The sequence below is a fragment of the Micromys minutus genome, assembly GCF_963924665.1.
Source record: "Micromys minutus genome assembly, chromosome: 9".
NCBI lineage: Eukaryota > Metazoa > Chordata > Mammalia > Rodentia > Muridae > Micromys > Micromys minutus.
The window spans coordinates 47,552,027-47,573,817 of record NC_137978.1 but is presented as its reverse complement, the minus strand read 5'-3'; the positions used below and the strand labels follow the sequence as shown (position 1 = coordinate 47,573,817).

At 51.5% G+C, this 21,791-nt stretch overlaps 1 protein-coding gene across 1 annotated transcript in view; it reads right to left on the bottom strand.

Moving 5' to 3' along the window:
* Nucleotides 1-1,843: 1,843 nt before the first annotated feature.
* Nucleotides 1,844-21,791, bottom strand: part of SLC9A1 (solute carrier family 9 member A1) — a 52,292-nt gene continuing 32,344 nt past the window's right edge. The window contains exons 2-12 of the mRNA XM_080921000.1: nucleotides 14,093-14,553; nucleotides 11,054-11,304; nucleotides 10,068-10,285; nucleotides 7,219-7,421; nucleotides 5,849-5,938; nucleotides 5,395-5,465; nucleotides 5,112-5,285; nucleotides 4,806-4,920; nucleotides 4,536-4,637; nucleotides 3,889-3,961; nucleotides 1,844-3,441 (exon numbers count right to left, since the gene is read on the bottom strand). Coding sequence (XP_080777126.1) covers nucleotides 3,101-3,441; nucleotides 3,889-3,961; nucleotides 4,536-4,637; nucleotides 4,806-4,920; nucleotides 5,112-5,285; nucleotides 5,395-5,465; nucleotides 5,849-5,938; nucleotides 7,219-7,421; nucleotides 10,068-10,285; nucleotides 11,054-11,304; nucleotides 14,093-14,553 — 2,099 coding nt within the window. The 3' untranslated portion in view covers nucleotides 1,844-3,100. The remainder of the gene's footprint in view (nucleotides 3,442-3,888; nucleotides 3,962-4,535; nucleotides 4,638-4,805; nucleotides 4,921-5,111; nucleotides 5,286-5,394; nucleotides 5,466-5,848; nucleotides 5,939-7,218; nucleotides 7,422-10,067; nucleotides 10,286-11,053; nucleotides 11,305-14,092; nucleotides 14,554-21,791) is intronic.

The following is a 21,791-nucleotide window of genomic DNA, read 5'->3' as shown; positions in this document are numbered from 1 at the left end:
CCAGGAGGGCCCAACCTGCTAAGAGGGGAAGGGAGGATAAGGGAAGGACTGTGGGAGCCGGTAACAGTGAGCAGGATGTAAAGTTAATAAATAAAAAGAAAAATCAGTTCTCTCCTTCCACCATGTGAGTCCCATGGGTTGGTGACAAATACCCACTGAGCTGTGTGACCAGCACTCTGCTTTTCCCTGTCAGACTCTCACTATTCTTCACTATTATGGTCTCACTATGACTCTCCTAGAATTCACTGTGTAGACCAGGCTGGCCTCACACTCGGGTCCACCTGCCTTTCCTCTGCTTTCCAAGCGCTGGAGTAGAAGGTGTGAGCCACCATATCCTGCTTCTCCACGTCTGTTTTTTGGGGTGATAGGGGGAGGGACAGGGACTCTTGCTGAGCAGAGCTTGCTGATCAGGTTAAAATGGCCAGCAACACCCTGGGATCCTCCTGTCTCCGCCTTCCCAGCGCTGAGATTACAGCAGCGCTTCCTCGTCTGAACCCACGGATGCATGCTAACCAGGACACTTCGGATAGAGGGCTCCGCAGGCGAAGTGCTGGCTGTGCGAGTGTAAGGTTCCGAGCTCTGCCTCTATCCCCTTGACTTGTGGGTCAGGCTGAATTCTGTATGTGGCTAACCCAAAAGGCAGGAAGAGGGGAAGAGGGCCAAGTGCATCAGCTATAGGCTAATGTTTGGGTTGTCAAAAAGAAACTAAAGAGCAGAAAGACTGGTTGGAATCAGAGATTTTTAATGTATATGTCTGTATGTGTTTATGTGCATGTGTATGTGTGTGTGTGCACACACACTCGTGCGCACGTGCCACTGAGCCATCCGGTCGGGGGGAAAAGTCTGAATGAAAATTCAAATCCACAGTAGCTGTGCTGTTATCTGTGGCCACAGCTATGACAGGCCAACACCTTCCAGAAGCACAGCTCTTTTCTTACCCTTTCAGCTCTAGAACTTTTTATTGTTGTTGCTATCATTGAGATAGTGGAACCCCAGGCTGGCCCCAAAGAACCCTGTGCCCTTGCTGAGGAGTAGGAGTCACTGGTCCTCATCCAACACTGCCCATACCCTTTGAATGTTCCAGCTGTTTGCTGCTGGGACATCAACACAGGAATGCAGTGTGGCCCCCTCATATAGTTCTTTTGTCATGGGTACTTCAGATTCAGTCGGCTCTGAATCCAGGTCCCAAGCTGGGCAGAGCCTCTTGGACAGTACTGGGATCTTACTGCCCTCTGGTGGTCAGATACTGGAACTGCACCCCAGTTCCCACCTCTGCTTTATACAGGGACCCCTTATTCCAACAGAGTACAGTCTCCAATTCTGAGGTGATGACACAGCTTAAAGACTTTGCACTGCCCTTAGATACCCAACCACAAACTATAAGGTTTGTCCTTCCCTCCTATGTTACTGAGCCAGACACACTGGCTTTTATTAAACATCGACTTAATAAGGAAAAGGGAGAAGGAATTCCAAAGGAGGGATGTCCCACAGTGGACTTTCTCAGGCTCGAATGTGTTAGCACTGTCATATTCGGATGCCGCTGAGCCCTTCTCTGACTGGCTTAGGCAGGCGGCAGTTCAGCATACCACATTCCTGACAGCACCGCCCCACCCCCATGCTCACAAACTAGGGGTTTCCGGATGTGTGAACACCATGGCTCTTTAGCACCAAGCTGAGGCCCCTGTACATCCAACTCCACCACAGTGTATTTCCAGCAGTTCCTCTGGTGCTCTTCTTCCTGAAGCCCCTCATTCCCAGGAAGCAGCCCTGGACTCTCTTATCAAAAACTCACATTGATTTATTAGAATATGAAAAAGGTTCAGTTTCCTTTGTACAGGCGGCAGAGCGGCAGCAGCTGCGGTGGCTTTGTACATGGTTGTCGATGTCACCTTTCATGGCAACTCCTGCCTAAAACAGCACTTGCATGGAGAGGAGACGGCTGGGCCAAGCACCCATGGCTCCATCCCCTGGGAGGGACCCCTTTGACTATTGCACGATCCTGGGGAGGGAGTGCTCATGGGCTTGGCCCAGCCATGGTGGCGGTAGGAAGTTTGTGCCTGTGAGCAAAGGCTTCTAGGGGGTCCAGTGTTGTCTACTCTACGGGATACAGGTATCGGTGGTCTGGATTTGGGGTAGTGGTAGAATAGGCCAACAGAAGTAAAAGCAGGCCCAAGAGCAAGGGCGGTACCAAGAGGCCCCTTGCTGGTGAGCTTGAATCATGACAAGTTGGGCCTCTTCTGAATCAGTGCTGTGGGCGAGCCCAGGCAGCAGAGATTCGATTTAAGGGAAGGTGTTAGCATGAGGAAGGACCAGGGGTGGTGCTCTGACTGGCATGGAAGATTCAAAGGGTCTAAAAACAGGAGTACCTCTGTGCAAATAGAATCATACTTACGTGGAGGTGCAAATAAACCAAATATAAGAAGACGAGTTTCCGGAGCCTGGAACAGTCCCTCCCGTGTAAACTCCAGAAAGGCCCAGTGGTCCTCATCACCCAAGTCACTCCACTGCTGCATGTGCCCCAGTTCCTGGCAGAGAAGCTCAGAAATGCCCTCAGCCTGCAGCTCTGAGTAAAGACAGCTCAGGTGGCTGGCCAGAGCACCGAGGCTAGCAGGGGAGCTGTGGGTCTGCTATGGGTCACTGCCTTGTTTCCCAGACACATGCTTACTGTCCTCTGATACAGGAGGGCCCAGCCAAGGAAGGTTCAGCTCCCTCCTTTCCTGGTAGGGACCACAGTGGAGCCAGTGGCTCTTTGGTTAGAAATAATGATCAAAGATGGAAAGTTGGTCTGGATGAGGAGGGGGCTGGAGGGAAGGGAGGGCCTTGAGGAGTCCTGGTTCCACTATGGGAGAGCCTGGATCTAGAGATGGGGCAGGGCCTGCCTCACCAGCCCAGCCCGTTCTGCCAAATGAATGGATTGGGAAGGCAGTTCTGGTAGGAGGACACTTCCCAGGAGGCAGGAGCAAAGCCGTGCTGCCGTGGGGGCTGTGGACCCAGCTGCCATGCGGAGGAAGGGGGCAGAGCCAATCCAGGTCAGGAGACAAGGGGAGCGCCCAGCCCCCAGTCTTGTGGGAGAGTTTATGGGACACCCACTAGCCTGGCTCTACTGTCCTTTGGGGATGAAAGGCTCTCCCTCCCCAGGCTCAGGGTGAGGGCCTGGGTCACTGAGGCAGCGTTGTATTCTCTGGGAGCTGGGGCTGTCACTTGGTCCAGGGGTGAAGACATCGTCGGTGCCTGGGGACGAGGGCTCCTTGCTCCGGATCATGATAATGCCATCCTCATCTTCCTCTTCCTCCTCTGGAGTTACCCTGGGACCCCGGTTTAGCCCAAGGACTTTGCCCTTCAACTCCTCGTTCACCAGGTCCACAGACTCGGGGGACTGTGGGGAGGCTGGGTCAATGGTGATGACAGGCAGGTCTGCCTTGGGTTCATAGGCCAGTGGGTCTGTGGGATGAGAGCAGAGACAGGCTCTGCTCCTGAGCCCTGACGACCACACCTCAAGGTCCCCTCAGCCTGCACTAGCAGCCCTCAGACCTTCCAATGAATACAACCCTGTCTCTGGGCTCCTCCGTTTCCAGCTGTTCTTCCCTTTCTATGGGGATTCCTACTCCTCAGCCTGCAGGATGGCCAGCGCATATTCCTCTTCACAGACTGGAGACTTCTCCCTCCCTGCCAGGTGCTCCTGTCATAGCTCCATCAGTCCTCATCCTGAGCCCCACTGGCAGTCCCTTCTGCCTGAATTTGACAGCAGGGCTACACACCTTTTTCCTTAACACCCAGCCTTCCTGATGCAAACACAGCTCGTGGGAAAAACCATCTCCCCCCTTGGACCATTTGATGCCTGTCCTTGGTACAGACCACCCAGCCTGAGGGCCCTTCTTTAGCCGTTACCTGAGCCTATTCGGGCCCGAGACATGGTGGGCGAGTCCAGCTTGTGGGCCGGCACCGTCAGGTAGTTGGTAATCTGACAGAGAGAATGGATGGGGTGAGTGTGGCCAGTGGGCTGGCAGAAGTCCTCTGGAAGACACCAGGCAGCAGCTCTCACTGAGCTCGTCCTTTGCCTGTGGTGGCAACTCACACTGGAGCTTCAGGGCCTTTGGGGACTTGTCCCAGACGCTCAGAAAGGTGTCTATCCTTTTCTAGCCTCCACCCCACATCTGACCCCCAAGATTCTAGACTAAAACAAAAACAGAACTATAACAATAAAACCCAATTTGGGCGGCATACCTAAGTCCTGTCCGCCCCGGGGATCACAAACCCAGCGCACCTGACTCAGTGCTTCACCGTGCTTTACCCCATACTCCTCTCCTGGGTACACTCTGGACCTCTACCACCCCAGTGGCCCCACTTCAAACTGGGAACCCAGTCACCAAGCCTTGTGAGTTTCTCTTTCCCTGGCATCTCTACATCCCTGCCCTTTCCCTGTCACTCCTCTGGGAAATAGCCCAAAACCTTACACAGTTTCTGTACCTCCCTGTCTGTTTCTAAAATAGCTCGGTATGTGCCCAAGGAGGAGCCGGGCAGAGCCTGACAAGCACCTTCTGCTCCAGTTGCCGGGCCTTCTGCCTCCGGAGCAACATCTGGTTCCAGGCTTCCTCGTAGGGGTCGGCCACCAGTGTGTGTCTGTTATAGGACCGCAGCTGAGGGAGAAACGGCCGTCAGGGCAGGGGAGGACTCAGAAGCTGGGCTGGAAGGCCAGAGCCAGAGAGGCTCTGGCGTGTTGGAAGCAGAAGGGCAGGAGGCAGAGGTGGTGTCGAGGGTGCACACAGGAGAAAGCTAAGAAGGGCCGGGCGGAGGCAGGACCTCACCCGTTGCCGGGTTTTCTGCAGGTTACTCCTCAAGATTTTGCGGATCTCCTCCTCCTTGTCCTTGGACAGTGCTGGTAAGATACGTTCTGAAGTCGCAGACTTGGGGTGGATGTTCCTGGGACAACAGAACGCAGATTAGGTTTCCATTTCCACAAGGCCATGCTGGGGATAGACCAGGGGTGGGTGACCAAAGTCCCAAGTCCTTAGTATGGCTTCAAGGACCCAGAGCCCAACGTGACCAGCTGGTCAACAGCATAGCCCTGGTGGTGGGGTACAGACGCTGTCCAGGTCGCCAGTGGAACTCACTGCATAGAGACAGTTGAGACAGCAGATGGGATCTTGCCCATGCCTCCGCTCTCCACCAGTTCGATGGCCTGCTTCATCTCCATCTTGTGGTAGAAGGCAATGAGCTGGGGTTCTTTGGAGCGTTCTCCAGCGATTAGACACTTCTTCACATACTTCTTATTAAAACGGTTGAGCCTGTGGGGGGGGGGTGGGGGGGTTAGTTCCTAAGCACGAGAAGATGCCCAGGCCCCCAAGGACCCTTAACTGTTTTCCCCACCCTCTTGCCCACCAGACCTTCACCTACTTGTCCTTCCAGTGATGGTGGCCATAATGACCACAGATGTCCTCGATGCCTGTCAGAAGGTGGTCCAGGAACTGAAATGGGCCCAGGGCCAGGTCAAGCCTTACTGCTGGGTTCCTTCCCTACCCCACCCACCTTGACCCCAACTATGGCTCTGCTTAGCCTGGCCCCTACAGTTCCAACAGCAGCCACAAGGTGGCGCCTTTCCATTACTCATCCTGAAGCCCAGGCCACACTCTAGTGTGCCCCCTTCTCAGAACCCGCTTGAACCTAAAGATAAGAGGTTGGTAGAACAGTGCTCCCAAGCTCTCACACCACACTGTCCCTTCAGCTAGAGCCTGGCAGGGGCTAAGACAACTTAGCAATGGAATAAGGGACGGTGAGCTTAAGACCCAGCTCTGCCTCAGCTCCAGAAACCTTCTCTGGCAACCCAAAGGCCCAGCCCGGCCTCCAGTACCTGTGTGTGGATCTCTTCGTTGATGGAACGCTTTGTTTCTTGCTTTTTCTTCACAGCCAACAGGTCTACCAGAGGCCGAATGGTCATACCCTGGAGGGCAGGTAAGTGTCAGACATTCTGGTTCTGCTATTTTGGCAGAGGGGCTGAGGAACCTCCCTTCTCCTTGAAGGTCCCCCAGGCAAGGAGGCTCTCCCCTTTGCAGTCCTCCTTGTCTCAGGACTGGGACTTTTGTTAGCTCCCCACCTCAGCATGTAAATAAAGGCAGACCTTTAGAGACCACTTCTTCCCCATAGCTCAGCCGGGGGAACAAGCCTCACTGCTGGGGCCAGGGTGAGCTCTACTCAGGACTTGCTCTGTGGCCCCAAGGAGTCGGGCCCTGTAGACAGAGCCCTCTGTCCTGCCTCCACCACAGAGTGTGACTAGTCTCTGTGCTTCAGTGTCTGCACTGTCCCTGAAAGATGGATCTTTAAAATGCTCCCATTTTATAGCTGTGGAAACTGAGCGGCAGTGGGGCTGAGTGAGTGACTCCGTGGTGCAGACACCGTGGTGCCACCATCAGTGAAAGCAGCTGGAAACCCACCAAACACACACAACAGCAAGGCTGAGGTAAAGAAGTGCTTCTGAGGACAGAGCAGGAGGGCTCCAAGAGGTCTCCGATATCTTTTTCCCCATGAGAAGGCAAAGGTGTGTCCCATCTAGCACTTGTGCCCAGGAGAGGCAGAGGATGGGAGAGAACAGAAGCCCAGCAGTTTCTCCCCTCTGGATCAGTCAGCTGGGGGAGAGCAGCGTGTAGCACCACACATGGGCCTCCCTTGGGACAGTAGAGACAGGTGGAACCCAGCTAAGCTTGGGTCATTTAAATGCCCAGAAGTCACTGGCCAGCAGCTGTATGGACTACAATCACGGAACCCAGGCTCCTCACTCCACAGTGGGGTCACTGAGACACAGACAGCCATGCCTTCCCAAGAAACAGAGCTAGTGGAGTGTTAGGCTGAGTGCAGGCCTCAGGCTTCCTGACTCAGGAAACTGTCCAGCTGCCTACGCTGAGCTGCTACAGACAGCAAACCATGACACCACTCAACCCTACCATGATCTGGGGCAGTCAGATCTTGGGCCTGTTGGCTACCCGTGTCACTCCCGTGGCTTTTACTCAAGTTGGGCAACATTGGTCACTTCACAAACTGACCACTGGCCACAATGTCACACTATCACAACTGAGAACTGAGGCTGCAAAGGGGGATGGGCTTGCCCAAAGTCATGCGACAAGCTAGCGATGTACCCACAGCCCTTTTCGAGCAACACACTTTCCTCTTTCCACCACAAAAGTCAGGGTCCCCAAGGCAGGGGCCTGCCCGCCCCAGGCCCAGCACCTGCACAAAGACTGTGAAGAAGATGACGGTGATGATGGCAGTGAGGAACAGGTCACACATGGGGAAGTGCTTCTTGTCCAGGAGGTAGCCCAGTGAGAAGGCGATGGCTCCTCGCAGGCCCCCATAGGCAATGATAAACTGGTCCTTGGGGGTCAGCTTGACAATTCTGAACTTGTTGATGAACCAGGTGAGGACCAGGACACCTGCCAGGGAGCAGGCAGAGAGAGGTCAGGCTGTCCAGGAAGCTCCTCCCACTAAGCCCATCTAGCTCACTCATTTCCTGGGTCCCTCAGATGAGAAGTTCCAGATCACTCAACCCAAGAACTTGGTGGGTCTTTAAATGGCTTCTCAACCTGCATTTGTTCTGAAGATATCCCAGAGGTCTTCACTGGCTACAGGCCAAGGGACAGGAAGAAAAAAATTGTGGTACTGAGTTGAACTTATTAAAACAGGTGGGAAATAATGATCCTATTGTCTCTGTTTTTCTACAGACTGGAAATTGTTCACAGTGAAACATTGTTTCAAAGTGCAGGCTGTGAGGAGAGGGGTGCAGCAGAGCCTGCGCTGCGGGCATGAGGGCCTGGGTTCCATCCCCAGATTATAAACACACAAACAAAACCTGTTCACCAACAGTAAAAGTCCCTCAAAATCTCAGGACAGTTCGCACCTGTGATTCCAGCATTCCAGCACTCGGGAGGCTGAGGCAGAAGAATTACCAAGAGTTCTAGGCCTGCCTTTATGGAAAGATCCTGTCACAAACAACTCTAAACAAACAAACTAAAAGCCATGGACAGCCACAGCACAGTGGACCTCTGGCTTCCAAGTACACACGTGCACTTGTGCAGAAAGGGAGTAAGAGGCAGAAGCAGCAGCAGCCTGGCCACGGAGGTCAGGACAAGGTAGCAATGGGGTGGAGCCCACAGACCCAGATTCCACGGCGACACTAGCTTGGCAGCTTTGGGCATATGTGCGATGACAACAGAACACTGTGCTCAGGCTTACAGGCTGGGTGGAGGACCTGAGAGCCACTAGGCTTTTGGAGAACGTAAAGGCCCTTCACCGTAAGTCATTGTGACGTCTATGGTGCCTCCATATGAGCATGCGGCATGGGCTTCTCTCCCCTAATGGTCTCAAATGCTGTCAGCATTGCAGAAGAGAAATGGGAGCAGCCAGGAACCATTCAGACAGGGACAGGGACACACTGCACTATAGACACCTCACTAGCCCCTCCACATGCTATACTACAGACACCCACACAGCACTCAACACACTGTACTACATACCCACAGTTCAGCTACTCTACACACCATACCAGACTGCCCCACAACTCAGCTCCTGCGCACACCATACTGTAGACACCCACAACTCAGCTCCTGCACACACCATACTGTAGACACTCACAACTCAGCTCCTGCACACACTGTACTATATACCCCACAACTCAGCTCCTGCACACACTGTACTGTAGATACTCACAACTCAGCTCCTGCACACACTGTACTATATACCCCACAACTCAGCTCCTGCACACACTGTACTATATACCCCACAACTCAGCTTCTGCACACACTGTACTGTAGACACTCACAACTCAGCTCCTGCACACACTGTACTATATACCCCACAACTCAGCTCCTGCACACACTGTACTGTAGACACTCACAACTCAGCTCCTGCACACACTGTACTATATACCCCACAACTCAGCTCCTGCACACACAGTACTGTAGACACCCACAACTCAGCTCCTGCACACACTGTACTGTAGATACCCCATAATTTATCTCCTGCACACACTGTATTGTAGACACCCACAACTCAGCTCCTGCACACACTGTACTGTACACTCCACAACTCATCTCCTACAGACACTGTACTGTAGATACCCCATAACTTAGCTCCTGCACACACTGTACTGTAGATACCCCACAACTCAGCTTCTGCACACACTGTACTATATACCCCACAACTCAGCTCCTACACACACTGTACTGTAGACACCCCACAACTCAGCTCCAGCACACACTGTACTGTACACCCCACAACTCAGCTCCTACAGACACTGTACTGTAGACACCCCATAATTTATCTCCTGCACACACTGTACTGTAGACACCCACAACTCAGCTCCTGCACACACTGTACTGTAGACACCACAACTCATCTTCTGTACACACTGTACTGTAGACACTCACAACTCATCTCCCGCAGACACTGTACTATATACCCCACAACTCAGCTTCTGCACACACTGTACTATACACCCCATAACTCAGCTCCTACACACACTGTACTGTAGACACCCCACAACTCAGCTCCAGCACACACTGTACTGTACACCTACAACTCATTTCCTACAGATACTGTACTGTAGACACCCCATAATTTATCTCCTGCACACACTGTACTGTAGACACTCACAACTCAGCTCCTGCAGACATTGTACTATATACCCCATAACTTATCTCCTGCACACACTGTACTATACACCCCACAACTCGGCTCCTGCACACACCGTACTGTAGACAACCACAGGCCAGCCCATCAATACACTCTAGTGAATACTCAGCCTACCCCCTCTACATACTGTACTATACGATACAGTCCAGCTCTTAGACACATTACTACACATACACCAACAATACCACACATACCACAGTCTAGCCCTTAGAAACATCAACACACTTACACACCCACAAGCTAGCCTCATACTATATTACACATATTACTCCATAGCCTGGCTCCTCCATACAGTCATATATGAGGACTTTTTACACACACACACACACACACACACACACACACACACACACACACACACTACTCCCTGGCCTGGGCCTGGCCCTTACCCAGCACCCGGGCTATGAGGCAGAAGAGCAGGGTGCTGATGACAAAGGTCCAGTTCCATTGGTGGGAGCCGGCCACAGTGGAGACGCCGAGGAAGATGAAGATGAGGGTCTCACTGACACTGCTCCACATCTTCAGGAAGTACTTGATGGTGGTGTGGGATTTGTGGGAGATGTTGGCCTCCACGTAGGGGCGCATCACTACTCCTGAGGCGATAAGGCTTGGGGTAAAGAAGAACAGGGTTTAGGGGTTGCCAGTGGACAGCACCAGGCTGATCAAGCACTTGCTCACTGGACAACTTGTGAGGGGCAAACACCCACTGTTTTTCCTTGATCCTCACACCAAGCACACAGGGCCAGCAAATTCAGAGGAGACAGGAGTTTTAGAAGAATGAAGTCACCTCTGTTGTCCTTCTGAGGCAAGTGACAATGCAACAGACTCAGTCTGTGCAACTCCAGGCCTCTGCCTCTTCCGCAAGGCACCCTGTGTCTGCCCAGCGACAGCCAGTGACACAGAGGGCTCCTTCCCTACTAGCCAGAGTCCCCAGTCTAGGGTGGCCTTCTCAGGGCCCAATTCAAACTCAACAGAGAACGTGGGGCCTCTATGATTCAGGTGTAGAAGATGCCCAGTAAGCCCCCTGGGGTGCCTGTATCAGCTTCCATCTCTAGACTCTCTTTAAGAAAACAGGGGGAAGTAGCAGGACTGAGACCTAAGACTTGCAGCTTAGTTTCTTAGGGCAGCACTGGAGTCAGTCTCCTATTCCTGAGGCTAGCCCTAGCATAGGTTGCTTTAGCCTCAGCTGCCTCCAAATAATCTTCAGATTCCTGGAAGGCCGCTAATGAATGGCTTGGGCCCTTCCAGCATATACCATGCAAGTCTGGAGCCCAAAGCTCAGGTGCTGGGAAGCTCCTTCATGGCCACAGAGATCTGGGAACTCCAATGGTAAGTAGCTATCCCGCCAAGCCCGTCACCTGCCACACCGACTCACGCCATGATTCCAGACAGGTGGAAGAGCTCAGCTGACAGATAGGCCATGTAGCTGTAGAGGAAGACGAAGAGCGGCTCGATGACCCGGATGTGGGAGGTAAATCGTGAAGTGAAGGCTGCGATGACCCCGTAGACCACGCCCACAAACACCCCACCAAGGGCCACGACGAAGAAGCTCAGGAAGCCGAGGAAGATGTCCGAGATGCCCACATACTCATAGCTGGCAAACTCCTCAAAGAGGTGATAGAGGACCTGGAGAGGGCATGCAGGCTGGTAGGCAGGAGGGCAGGGTGCCGGCCCTGCTGCTCCCTAGGACTGGCCCGCGTTTATCCCATCCTTCTACGACCCACAGTCATGAATACAGACCACAAGGCAGCAGAGGGACCTAATGATAAGCGTGTAGAACATGGCCTAGAGCTTAGGGAGCCTAGGGCACACTGGAGGCCTGCGGTACACTGCTGGCAATGAACACAAACTCTTAAAGCTGCAATCCTTTGCACACGTGGCCCATCACCCAATTTTCCTGTGCTTCCGTTTTCCACAGGTGGGGGACAAATGGAGTGCCCTCGTCACAGGCTGTAATAAGAACTAAGTAACTCGTTCAGCATGATTGGTGCTCCCTGGGGCGCTACCACTACTGGCACTACCCAATCTAACTCACTGTTCGACCTGTTATAAACCGTGGCTTCTCTGGATTGTCTCTCCTTCAGCACAGGGCAGGGAAGTCCAGGACAGGATCTGTTAACCTCTGAAAATACAGGGGGCCAGGTCATATGTGACCCGGGATCCACCAAGTAGGTCTGAGAAGTCTCCATTTAAACAAGCTGCCTGGATAGTCACAATGGACAGCCAGCTCATATGCTGTGGAACCTGAGGTCCTCTACTGTGTCCCAGCCCTGGAGAGGGACACTGTACATGGTGGTCACCATCTCTACTGGTACTCAAGTCAGTAGAGGGAGGCTCAGGCAGGCCTGAGTTGTTCCCTCAGTCTCTGAGGTACTGAGTGGCCCGGCTGTTCTCAGTCTAGTCAAGTCCAGCCCTGAACAGCAGGCAGGAAAGAGTGAGAGGACAGAGCTGATTCCAGGCATCACTGTCTCTCTCACTGTCTGGGAAACTGTCGGGGCATTCTCACCTGTAGCAAGCTCTAGAAAAGGCCCAACTCACCAGGCAATGGTGACACATGCCTTTATTCCTAGCACTTGGAGGCAGAGTCAGGCAGATCTCTGAGTTTGAAGCTAGCCTGGTCTACAGAGCTGGTTCCAGGAAGGACACACACACACACACACACACACACACACACACACACCTGTCTTTAAAAACCACACCTTTAAGTCCAGCACTCATGAGGCAGAGGCAGGCAGATCTCTGTGAGGATGGCCTGGTCTATAGGGAGTTCCAGGACAGACAGGAGGGCTACACAGAGAAACCCTGATTTGGAGGGGAAAAAAAGAAAGGAAGAAAAAAGAGAAAAGGCTCAATTTGGGCCTGGCATAAAGGATAGGTGCTGGGCACTGGCTGGGCACCAGTGGGTCATAGCTATCTGGGAGACAGAATAAACCTCAGCAGCAGTGTGCCACCCCAGCAGCCACATGATCTATCTTTTCAGCCAGCGGAGCCTCCTGAAACCCCCGGTTCAGATAAGAGTGCCATTGTCCAGTTTGGTTTTTGTTTTGTTTTGCAGGGGTCATCTTTATACAAGCTAGAGTTACCTGGGGAGAAGAGCCTCAGCTAAGAAAACACCTCCTTCAGAATGCCTGTAGCCAATGCAATGGGGCATTTTCTTGATGAAGGAGGACCCAGCTCACCTCTGGGCAGGTGGTCCTGGGTTGTACAAGAAAGCAGGCTGAGCAAGCCAGTAAGCAGCACTCCGCCAGGATTTCTGCCTCAGTTCCTGCCTCCACGTTCCTGCCCTGTCCTCCCTTGGTGATAGCCCATGAAAGCTGAAAGCTGAGACACCCCTTTTCCTCCTCAGTGCCTCTTGTCATGGTGTTTTACCACAGCAAGAGAAACCATAACAAAGCCACGGAGTCACTGTGTGAAGCAGAAAAGCTAAGATGCATTCAGACTGGAAGCACCAGAGCATCAGCCAGGTGACCAGCACTGCCATCACTGTCGGGCCGATGCAAGCACACTGGTGCTTCCTGTAGTGTCAATCTGAATGCATATCCAGACTCAGCTGGGGGTGGTTCAATTAGGTACCCAGACTGTACACATTAATTCCTATCCACCCGGCCTTTAGACAACAGCACTACAACTCTCTCATTTGAAAACTGTCAAAGGAGAGGCCTAGAAGAGGAAGAATTTCTCATTTGACATCATAAAACAAGTAGTCAGCTGGGCAGTCAGGTGGTGGTGGCACACACCTTTAATCCCAGCTCTAGGGAGGCAGAGGCAGGTAGATCTGAGTTCGAGACCAGCCTGATCTACAGAGGAAGTTCTAGGACAGCCAGGGCTACACAAAGAAACCCTATCTTGACAAAAACAAAACAACCCAACTAACCAAACATAAAACCAAGCAGTCAACGCAGACCTACTAATTTCACTTACAGTTTGGGGGACACAGTCCTTTTCATTCCCTTTGCCCAGAACCCTGCACATATCAAATTCTCAAACAGCCAACACAAGCGCTAAAAGACTCCTCAGAGATTAATGGGTTATGAACTTAGGCACGAAGAAGCCCATAACTGGGTGACACAGTATCAAATGCAAGCTGGCCAGGAAGCAAATGAACCACTAGGCCAGCAGCTCAGGTCCTGGAGGGCAATAGACTAGACCAAGTGCCCTGCCTCAAATCTTAGCTCCACCACATTCTAGTAGGCTGTCTAACTTCTGTGGGTTGTTTCTAGTTCTGTAGGGTAAGAAGGTATGTCTCTCCTCAGGTTGTTCTGAAGAGTAAGAGAAAATCCATATTCCGGTGCTCAGAGCAGTGCCTGACACACGGCAAGCATGGAGGGACACCGGCCATCTTTATGATCATTAGTGGAAGCATAAGGCAGCGCTTGTGCCCCATGTGCGTGAGGTGTGGCCCCTGACCCCTCACCACAGTGACGGCATCATTGAGCAGGGACTCCCCGAAGACAAGGATGTGCAGCAGTTCGTTGATGTGGATCTCCTCGAAGACAGCCAGCACGGCCACCGGGTCCACGGCGGAGATGATGCTGCCGAAGAGCAGGGTGTCCAGCAGGCCAATGTTGTTGATCTGCTCGCCGCCCACCAGGCACACGGCATACAAGAGTCCACCCAGGAAGAATGCATTCCACAGTGTGCCCACCACAGCAAAGATCAGGATGGTGCCCAGGTTCTCTGTGAACTGCCGCAGAGGCAGGAAGTAGCCTGCATCCAGGATGATGGGCGGCAGCAGGAAGAGGAAGAAGACGTCTGATTGCAGGAAGGGGGGCGTCTCTCCTACGCCCTTGATCAGGCCCCCCACCAGCAGCCCCACTACGATCAGCAGGCAGCTCTCCGGGACGATGCTCGAGATGGTGGGGATCACATGGAAACCTGTGAAGGGCGAGAGAACGGGAGGCCGTGGGCTTTTCAGGGGAGCCAGAAGAACAGAAGGTTGGGGACAGGACTGGGGACCAGGAGAGTAGCTGGCGAGAGATGCACAGGCTTGGTCTCAGAAGGCCGCTCTGTTAACTCTCTGAGCCTCGGCTTCCTTGCCTGTAAAACGGAAGGGATAATACCAGCTTCACAGGGCTGTGGTATAAAATAATTATTTTAAAAATTTATAGTGTGTGTGTGTGTGTGTATGCGTGCATTTGCACATGTATGCATGCACCATGACACATGGGTGGATGTCAGAGGACAACTTGTAGGAGTTGGTTTTTTCCTTCAACCAGGTCCTAGTGACTGAACTCAAGTCCTCGGGCTTGGTGGCAAACAGCTTTACCTACTGAGCCATCTTGAGCCTGATGTTTTCATAGAACATCTGTGGTAAACTTACAAAGCAGCAGCTCTACATGCCTCTAACAGACAGAAATCAAGCTGATGATCAAGGTGATCAATCTACCCTGAACCCATGGCACTTTCTCAGGCACATGCTCAGGGAACTGACTTACGTCCACACAGAGATATACAGTCTAATGATCCTGTCTCAGGGAAGGTGGCAATGCCATAGAGGTGTATGAGCCGCAGGCTGACAATGGATGGTGTTAAAGTGGGGACATCAGAGAGACAGGAGAATCACAGAGCATCAGTGCCAGGAGAAATGTGGGGACAACAGGCCTAGGTCTGCATGGCTGCAGAGCACATTCAGTGACCTCCAGCCCCAGACTTGCAGGCAGTTGGCAGCTGCACATAACTGAGGCATGCTTTTACGGACACCAGAAGTCAAAGGCTGTCAGTCAGTTTTGACAAGTAAAATGAAATCTCTTTGCTACTCTGCCTTTAGCCCAATCCTATCCACTCTACAGATGGGACAACTGAGGCTGAAAAGCTGAAGGGATTTGCCCAAAGTCAGAGCAAATCAGTAGCAGAACCAGGAAGAAGCCCAGGTCTGAAGACCAGCTCCCAGCAACTCCACAGGTCTGAAATTTTAGTTCTTCCTGCCTCCCTCCACATCACGGCACTATGACACCCACCAACCTGTGGCCCATGCTAAGGCTCCAGATCCAGGCTTCTGGGGATGCTGGGGTTGGTCAGAACCCCACATTCCCTATGAGCTCTTTGGTTTGAGTGAAGACCTGACCATCCAAATGCATGTTGGGTACTCCGTCCCCAAAGCCAACTTGGTCAAAAGGTAGTGATCCCTCTGCTCAAGACAAGACACACTCTCTCCTCTTCCCTACCAAGCAGGCTCTGAACTGGCGAATCCTATAGTAAATGCCCAGGGCTGAGGCTACCTTGGAAGCTTAGCACACAGCTGCTGACTTGATACACAGGGATGGGACACATCCCAAGATCTTCAGGACCTTCAGGATCTGTCTGGCCAGATCTTTGCCATCATTATCCCCTAGGCCTGTGGGAAGGATGGACATTTCTCCCTATGGCAAAGCCCCTCTTCTGTTCAGGTACTGACCCAGGCGATGTTAGGACAGCACTACTGTCCCCACACAATACCAAGTTCCCAGAGACGCTAACAACATGGGTCTTAGGACAGGAAGAAATCTCAAAGCAGCCTTGTACATGTTCTTGATTACAAAAGTCACCCCTTGTGTGGGAAAGCTGTCTAGGTTACAGAGTCTCCCAGTAACACCAGTGTTCAGCCGTTAGGTACACCTCTTGTCCCCCTCTCCCTCCCAGCTCCTGATATTCATACTCTTTGCAGTTGCCTCAGATGAGCCCCTCCCTTGTTCCAGCAGATAGGCTCCCAACTGTGTGGTTGCCTCTTCTTCCAGAAGTCTTCTCGGACCAGCTTATCTGCCTAGGGCAAGACAGGAATTCCTCTCTTGTGCCTCCTTCTCTGACAACCTTAAAGCCACAGTCGTCACCTTTCAACCTGGTACCTTCAGAGGTCAGGCAACCAGCTAAAGAGTAGACAAGCCCACAGCACCTTACCCAGAGATCTGTGCTGCCTTGAAGGGGAGATCACAGGGCCTATAACACTGTGGATCTTGAGTTTTTCAATACCCCAGGTTTTAAAGGGTTAAAAACACCAGAGGTTGGTCTAGCCTTTATGAGGTGGGATCTAGGGGAGGCTTTTAGGTCACTGGGAGTGTGTCTCTCAAGGGGAGAAAGAAAGGCCCACAAGGTTCTCTTTCCTTGCTGTCATTGTTCTTAAGCATTTTGTTCCACCATGTGCTGCCCCCACAATATGCTGCCTCACCATAAACCCAAAGCAAGAGGATCATTCAGTCTTAGATTAAAACCTCTAAAACTGGGGCAGGGATGATGGCTTGGTGGGTAAAAGTGTGGGCCGCTTCAGCAAGAGTAGTTAGGGGGAAAAAGGTGTATATAGCACCTTCTCAGAGTATGGTACACGTAGACCTTAAATCATTAATAATTCAAGAGCTAAGAATGTAGCCTTGTGGCATTTCTTGGTATTAACAAATCATTATGCTTAATCTTTACACACCGAGAAAACTTTGACTATTTCCATGTTATGTTTTGTTTTACATGTACTTTATGCTTATTATAACTAGTCAGATTTCAATGCATACTATCAAACCTTTAAAAAAAATCAAGTACTGACAAAAATATATTCATATAGTTTTATGCAAAAATGCTTTTAAAAATTTGTACATGGGGGCTGGAGAGATGGCTCAGTGGTTAAGAGCACTAACTGTTCTTCCAAAGGTCCTGAGTTCAATTCCCAGCAACCACATGGTGGCTCACAACCATCTGTAATGAGATCTGATGCCCTCTTCTGGTGTGTCTGAAGACAGCCACAGTGTACTTATATATAATAAATAAATCTTAAAAAAAAAAAACAAAACTGTACATTTAGCTGTTTTTAAAAATAAAGTTGTTTAAATAAAAGAGGAGTGTAGTTCAGATCCCAGTACCTACACACACACACACACACACACACAATGTAAACATACACATGCACACTCACATACAATGTAAACACACACACACAAAACAAACAAACAAAAAAAAACCTCTAAAGATGAGTTTAAAAACTCTCTTTAAATGTGTGCTTAGTCATAGGGAGGTGACCAACTAACTTTAAGGGAGCATAATTCTTCTAACGGGCAGAAAGCAGCTTCCCAGGGTCAAGAGTGTAGCTCTGGGGACTGAGAAAGTGGCTCCCTGGGCACTTGTTACCAAGCCTGATGACCTGAGTTGGATCCCTGGGGCCATACAACAGAGAGAGTCAACAACATGTTACATGTTGTCTTCTAATCCCCATATGCAGGCTATGACACACATGTCAGCACATATACACACACAAATAAGTATTTGAGTGTCAGCAAGAGAAGGCGGAGGTGCAAGAGACAGCTCCGAGTGAGCAGAGCAGAAGACTGGAGGATGCCTCTCATCTTCTGTATTCACCAGTGTGATCCACAGAACTGTCCGTGACATGCCAGACAGTGAGCGGCTCCTGCCTGGAGAGGGGGTGTGTGGAGCAAGCAAGAGCAATAGCATGAGGGAGTTCAGGGGGTCCTGCTCTAGCACAGGTGCCTGAACCTCTCAGCCATTAGCCACAGTCAATATTTTCCCTGAGCCTGCTCTGCTGGGCACTGGGGACCTTGTGAGAAGCTCATGGGGATGGCCATGCTTTTCTAGAATCTGAGTCCTCCATGGCAGGTGGACAGCTGGTGCTCCTGTAGGACAGATGGCAAGCTGGAGCTCTGAGAGGCAGAACAAGCTTGGGGTCTTCTGACCAGGGGACAGCATGCTTTCTTCTACTTAGGACAGCTCAAGGGGCACCTGGGCTACAGGCACGTCCCTGGAACCCTTCCTTCCCACTTCTACCCAGTCTCCTGTTTGGCCCTGCTTCCTAGTTTTCTTCAGGGGGCTCCAGGCCTGAGGGGCCTCTAGGCTGAGTACAGGGCTGAGCACAGGCGGCAGGGAAGGGCTGGATCTGTTCACTCTTGGCTCCCTGCCTGCAGTGGGTGGCACATTACTGGAAAGTACTTGGGGGAGGGACAGTCTATCAGGAGGGAGCCTCCTCAGGGAAAGGAGTGTGCCTGCCTGGGATCTGTCCTAGCGTGTCCCCTCCCAAGGCCTGCCTGAGATCAACCTAGCATGTCCCCCTCCCAAGGCCTGCCTAAGGTCTGTCCTAGCGTGTCTTTTTCCCAAGGCCTTGATTCCAGTCATTCCCACCCTCTATCCCGAAATAGTCACGAAAGACAGGAAATCAGCTGACACCTGTAATGAAGGGGGCAGGAATGACAGATGGGGTACCTGGTGTGGTTACAAAAGGCAGCACTGAGGCAAGATCCCAAGAAACAAGCCCCTTTAGGGTGCAGACTATGGCAGCAGTGACTTAGCTACGATGGAATTCGGGTAGGGCAGATGCAGAACCAGATCTAGAGACAAGAGAGCCAGAATGAACCTCAGACAGCATTTAGTTCTCCATAATGTGGAGGGCCAGAGAGAGCAAGTGACCTGCCAGTAGCCACATAACCAGTTCCACAAGAGTGTGTGCTCTAAGCCCAGTGATCCCCTCAAGTCCTACACTGTCCTTCCAGGAATCCTGTTCACCCAGGTGCACGAGGCCGGAAAGTGTAGAATTCCACATCCCAACCTTGCACAAGCCCTTGAGAACAGCTCCCAGCTGGCCTCCCTGTAGGAAGTAGCTGGGGGAGAGGTAGAATACTCATTCCTTCCTGTATAAGTGAACATGCGTGTGCACAAATGCATGCTGACAGAAATGTCACCAGATTTTGGATTGACTGGGAATTCTCAAGGCTCTCTGCAGCTGCTCTACCCTTCACCATGACAACATTTTACCCTCATTTCTCAAGCTGTCCCCATCTCTTGGGTGGGCAAAGTGGAACCGGCAAGGCTGTTCCATGTTACCTGTGGTTGCAAGGGTGACCACATGTTCCTGGCTCCACTTCCCACAGGCCTCTCTGGCCTAGGAAGTAGAGAGGAATGCTGGGTAGAGAGGCCTCAGAGGCCTGCCACTGTTAGGTCACCAGGGACCGGGTGGTGGCTGAGGACTCTGACTGATACTTCCAGGCCCGAGGACTGCTCTGGGGCTGCAGTTCAGCAGGGGCCCAGGGGATGCCTTTGTTCACTGCAGTGATTTTTTTATCTCCCCTTTCAACGGCTCTAGTAACTGAGCAGTCTCAAGCACAGCACTGGGAGGTGACACCCCACGTGAAGCTTCAGCGACACCATGACCTCATCTGCCCCTACCACGGCTGTAAGGGGACCCAGTTTTATAGACAAGAAAACTGAGCCATAGAAAAGAAAGGTTAAGCAAGCAACTTGATTCAAATTCACACAGCCAATATGTGGAGTCTGCTCTTAGTCACTCTCACCGATACCTCTAGTTTCATTCCTAGCTGGTTTCCCAGAGGACCCACCCAGATGCCAAAGCAGTTCCCTCAAGACCAGAGGCAGCCATTTTTTCCATGAACCCTTCTTCCTCAGGGAAGCCCTAGCACAGTTCCCATCTTCTTGCATGGCCCCCTTGAAGACCATCTGCTTTTGAAGGCATCCTAAGAAATACGCAGTGAGCTCAGTGTCTTTGCTGACAGGTGTTAGGGCAATAGGTCAGAGTTCATCAGATATGAATTCTTACCACCACCTCAGCTGTGAGACCCATGGAGCAAAAGTTCAGATCCAGCCACTGCCTCAGCTGGTTCCCAGACAGAACTCCGAGACACAAAACCGTGTAGCAGTGGCCACCCATACTGTGTTCCATAGTCAGCAAACTGGTCCCAATCAGGGCACAGTCACTAGCCAGCAGGGTGGCCTTGCCAAGTTACTTTATGGCCCCTGTCCTCAGTCTGCTGCCATGTAGCACAGCAGTGGTAGAAGTAGACACGGTAGAGGAGATGACAGAGGTAAGAAATGCCAGCCAGGAACCAGCTGTGGCACTGCCTTCCTATAATCCTACCCACCTGAGATACTGAGGCAGGAGGATCACAAGTTTGAGGCCTGCCTGAGCAACTCAGTAAGAATTAATCTCAAAAAGAATAGGGGGAAATCACTAATAATCTGATGTCCAAGGTAAGACATGACAGCTACTCTATTAACCACTTCATCAAGGGCCTACGACGGTGACCTGAGTTTGATTCCTTGAGCCCTACGAAATGTGGAAGGAGAGAATCGATCACGGAGCTGTCTTTTGACCCTTTATAAGCACAGGGGCAGGTGGGCCCCCATATCAATGCATACACATACAATAATAATAAATAGACTTAAAGTAAAACCTCCTTCAGCTGAGTGTAATATAAATACACTGTCATGGCCCACCATGTACATCTGACCACTGTTGGGCTGAAATCTCCCAAGGGTGAGAACTCCTCAGAGCCATCCGAGTCCCTGGTCTCTGGCCCAGAACAAACGTTGGCTTCTTGTGACTGAGCTCTGACTGACTTGTCAGATGTGAGCACAGGAAAGAGAAGAGCAGAAGAACAAGGCACTGCTAAGGGACAAAGAGCAGGTGGCTTTCCCAGAGCAGGGAGACTGAGCTGGGCTTTAAAAGGTTCAACAACAACCAAAAAATGCCTAAGGACCAGGGCCTGGACCCTCCAAAGAGCCTCATAGACTGGGCTTGGTTGGATTGGCCTGTAATTGTAGCTACTCTAGAGGCCAAGACAGAAGGATCCAGGATCAAGGACTATCTGGACTACAGAGCAAGTTCTAGTCCCTCCTCAGCAAATAAGAGCCCATCAGAGAATAAAAATAAAATATAAAAGTTCAGACAGAGTGTAGCTCAGGGGTAAAGTATTTGCCTAGCATGTGGGAAGCTGATGGCATCAGTCCCAAACACTACAACAACAGAACAAACAAACAAACATAAATAATTAGGGCTGGCCAAATGACACAGTGGTCCTCCAGAGGACCTGAGTTACACACACACACACACACACACACACACACACACACACACACACACACACGAAAAAGAACAGAGTTGGTCATGGTGACTCATGCCTTTAAATTCAGCACTCAAAAGGCAGAGGCAGAAGCAGGCAGATCTCTGAGTTCAAGACCAGCCTGATCTATATAGAGTGAGTTTCAGGAAAGCCATGGCTACACAGAGAAATCTTGTCTTGAAAACCAAAACCAAACAAAAAAATAATAAACTAAGGGCTGAAGGATCTAGCTCAAAACTGTAGTGCTTGTCTAGTGTGCATCAAGCCTCAGCACCATGGGCTATAAAAACAAAA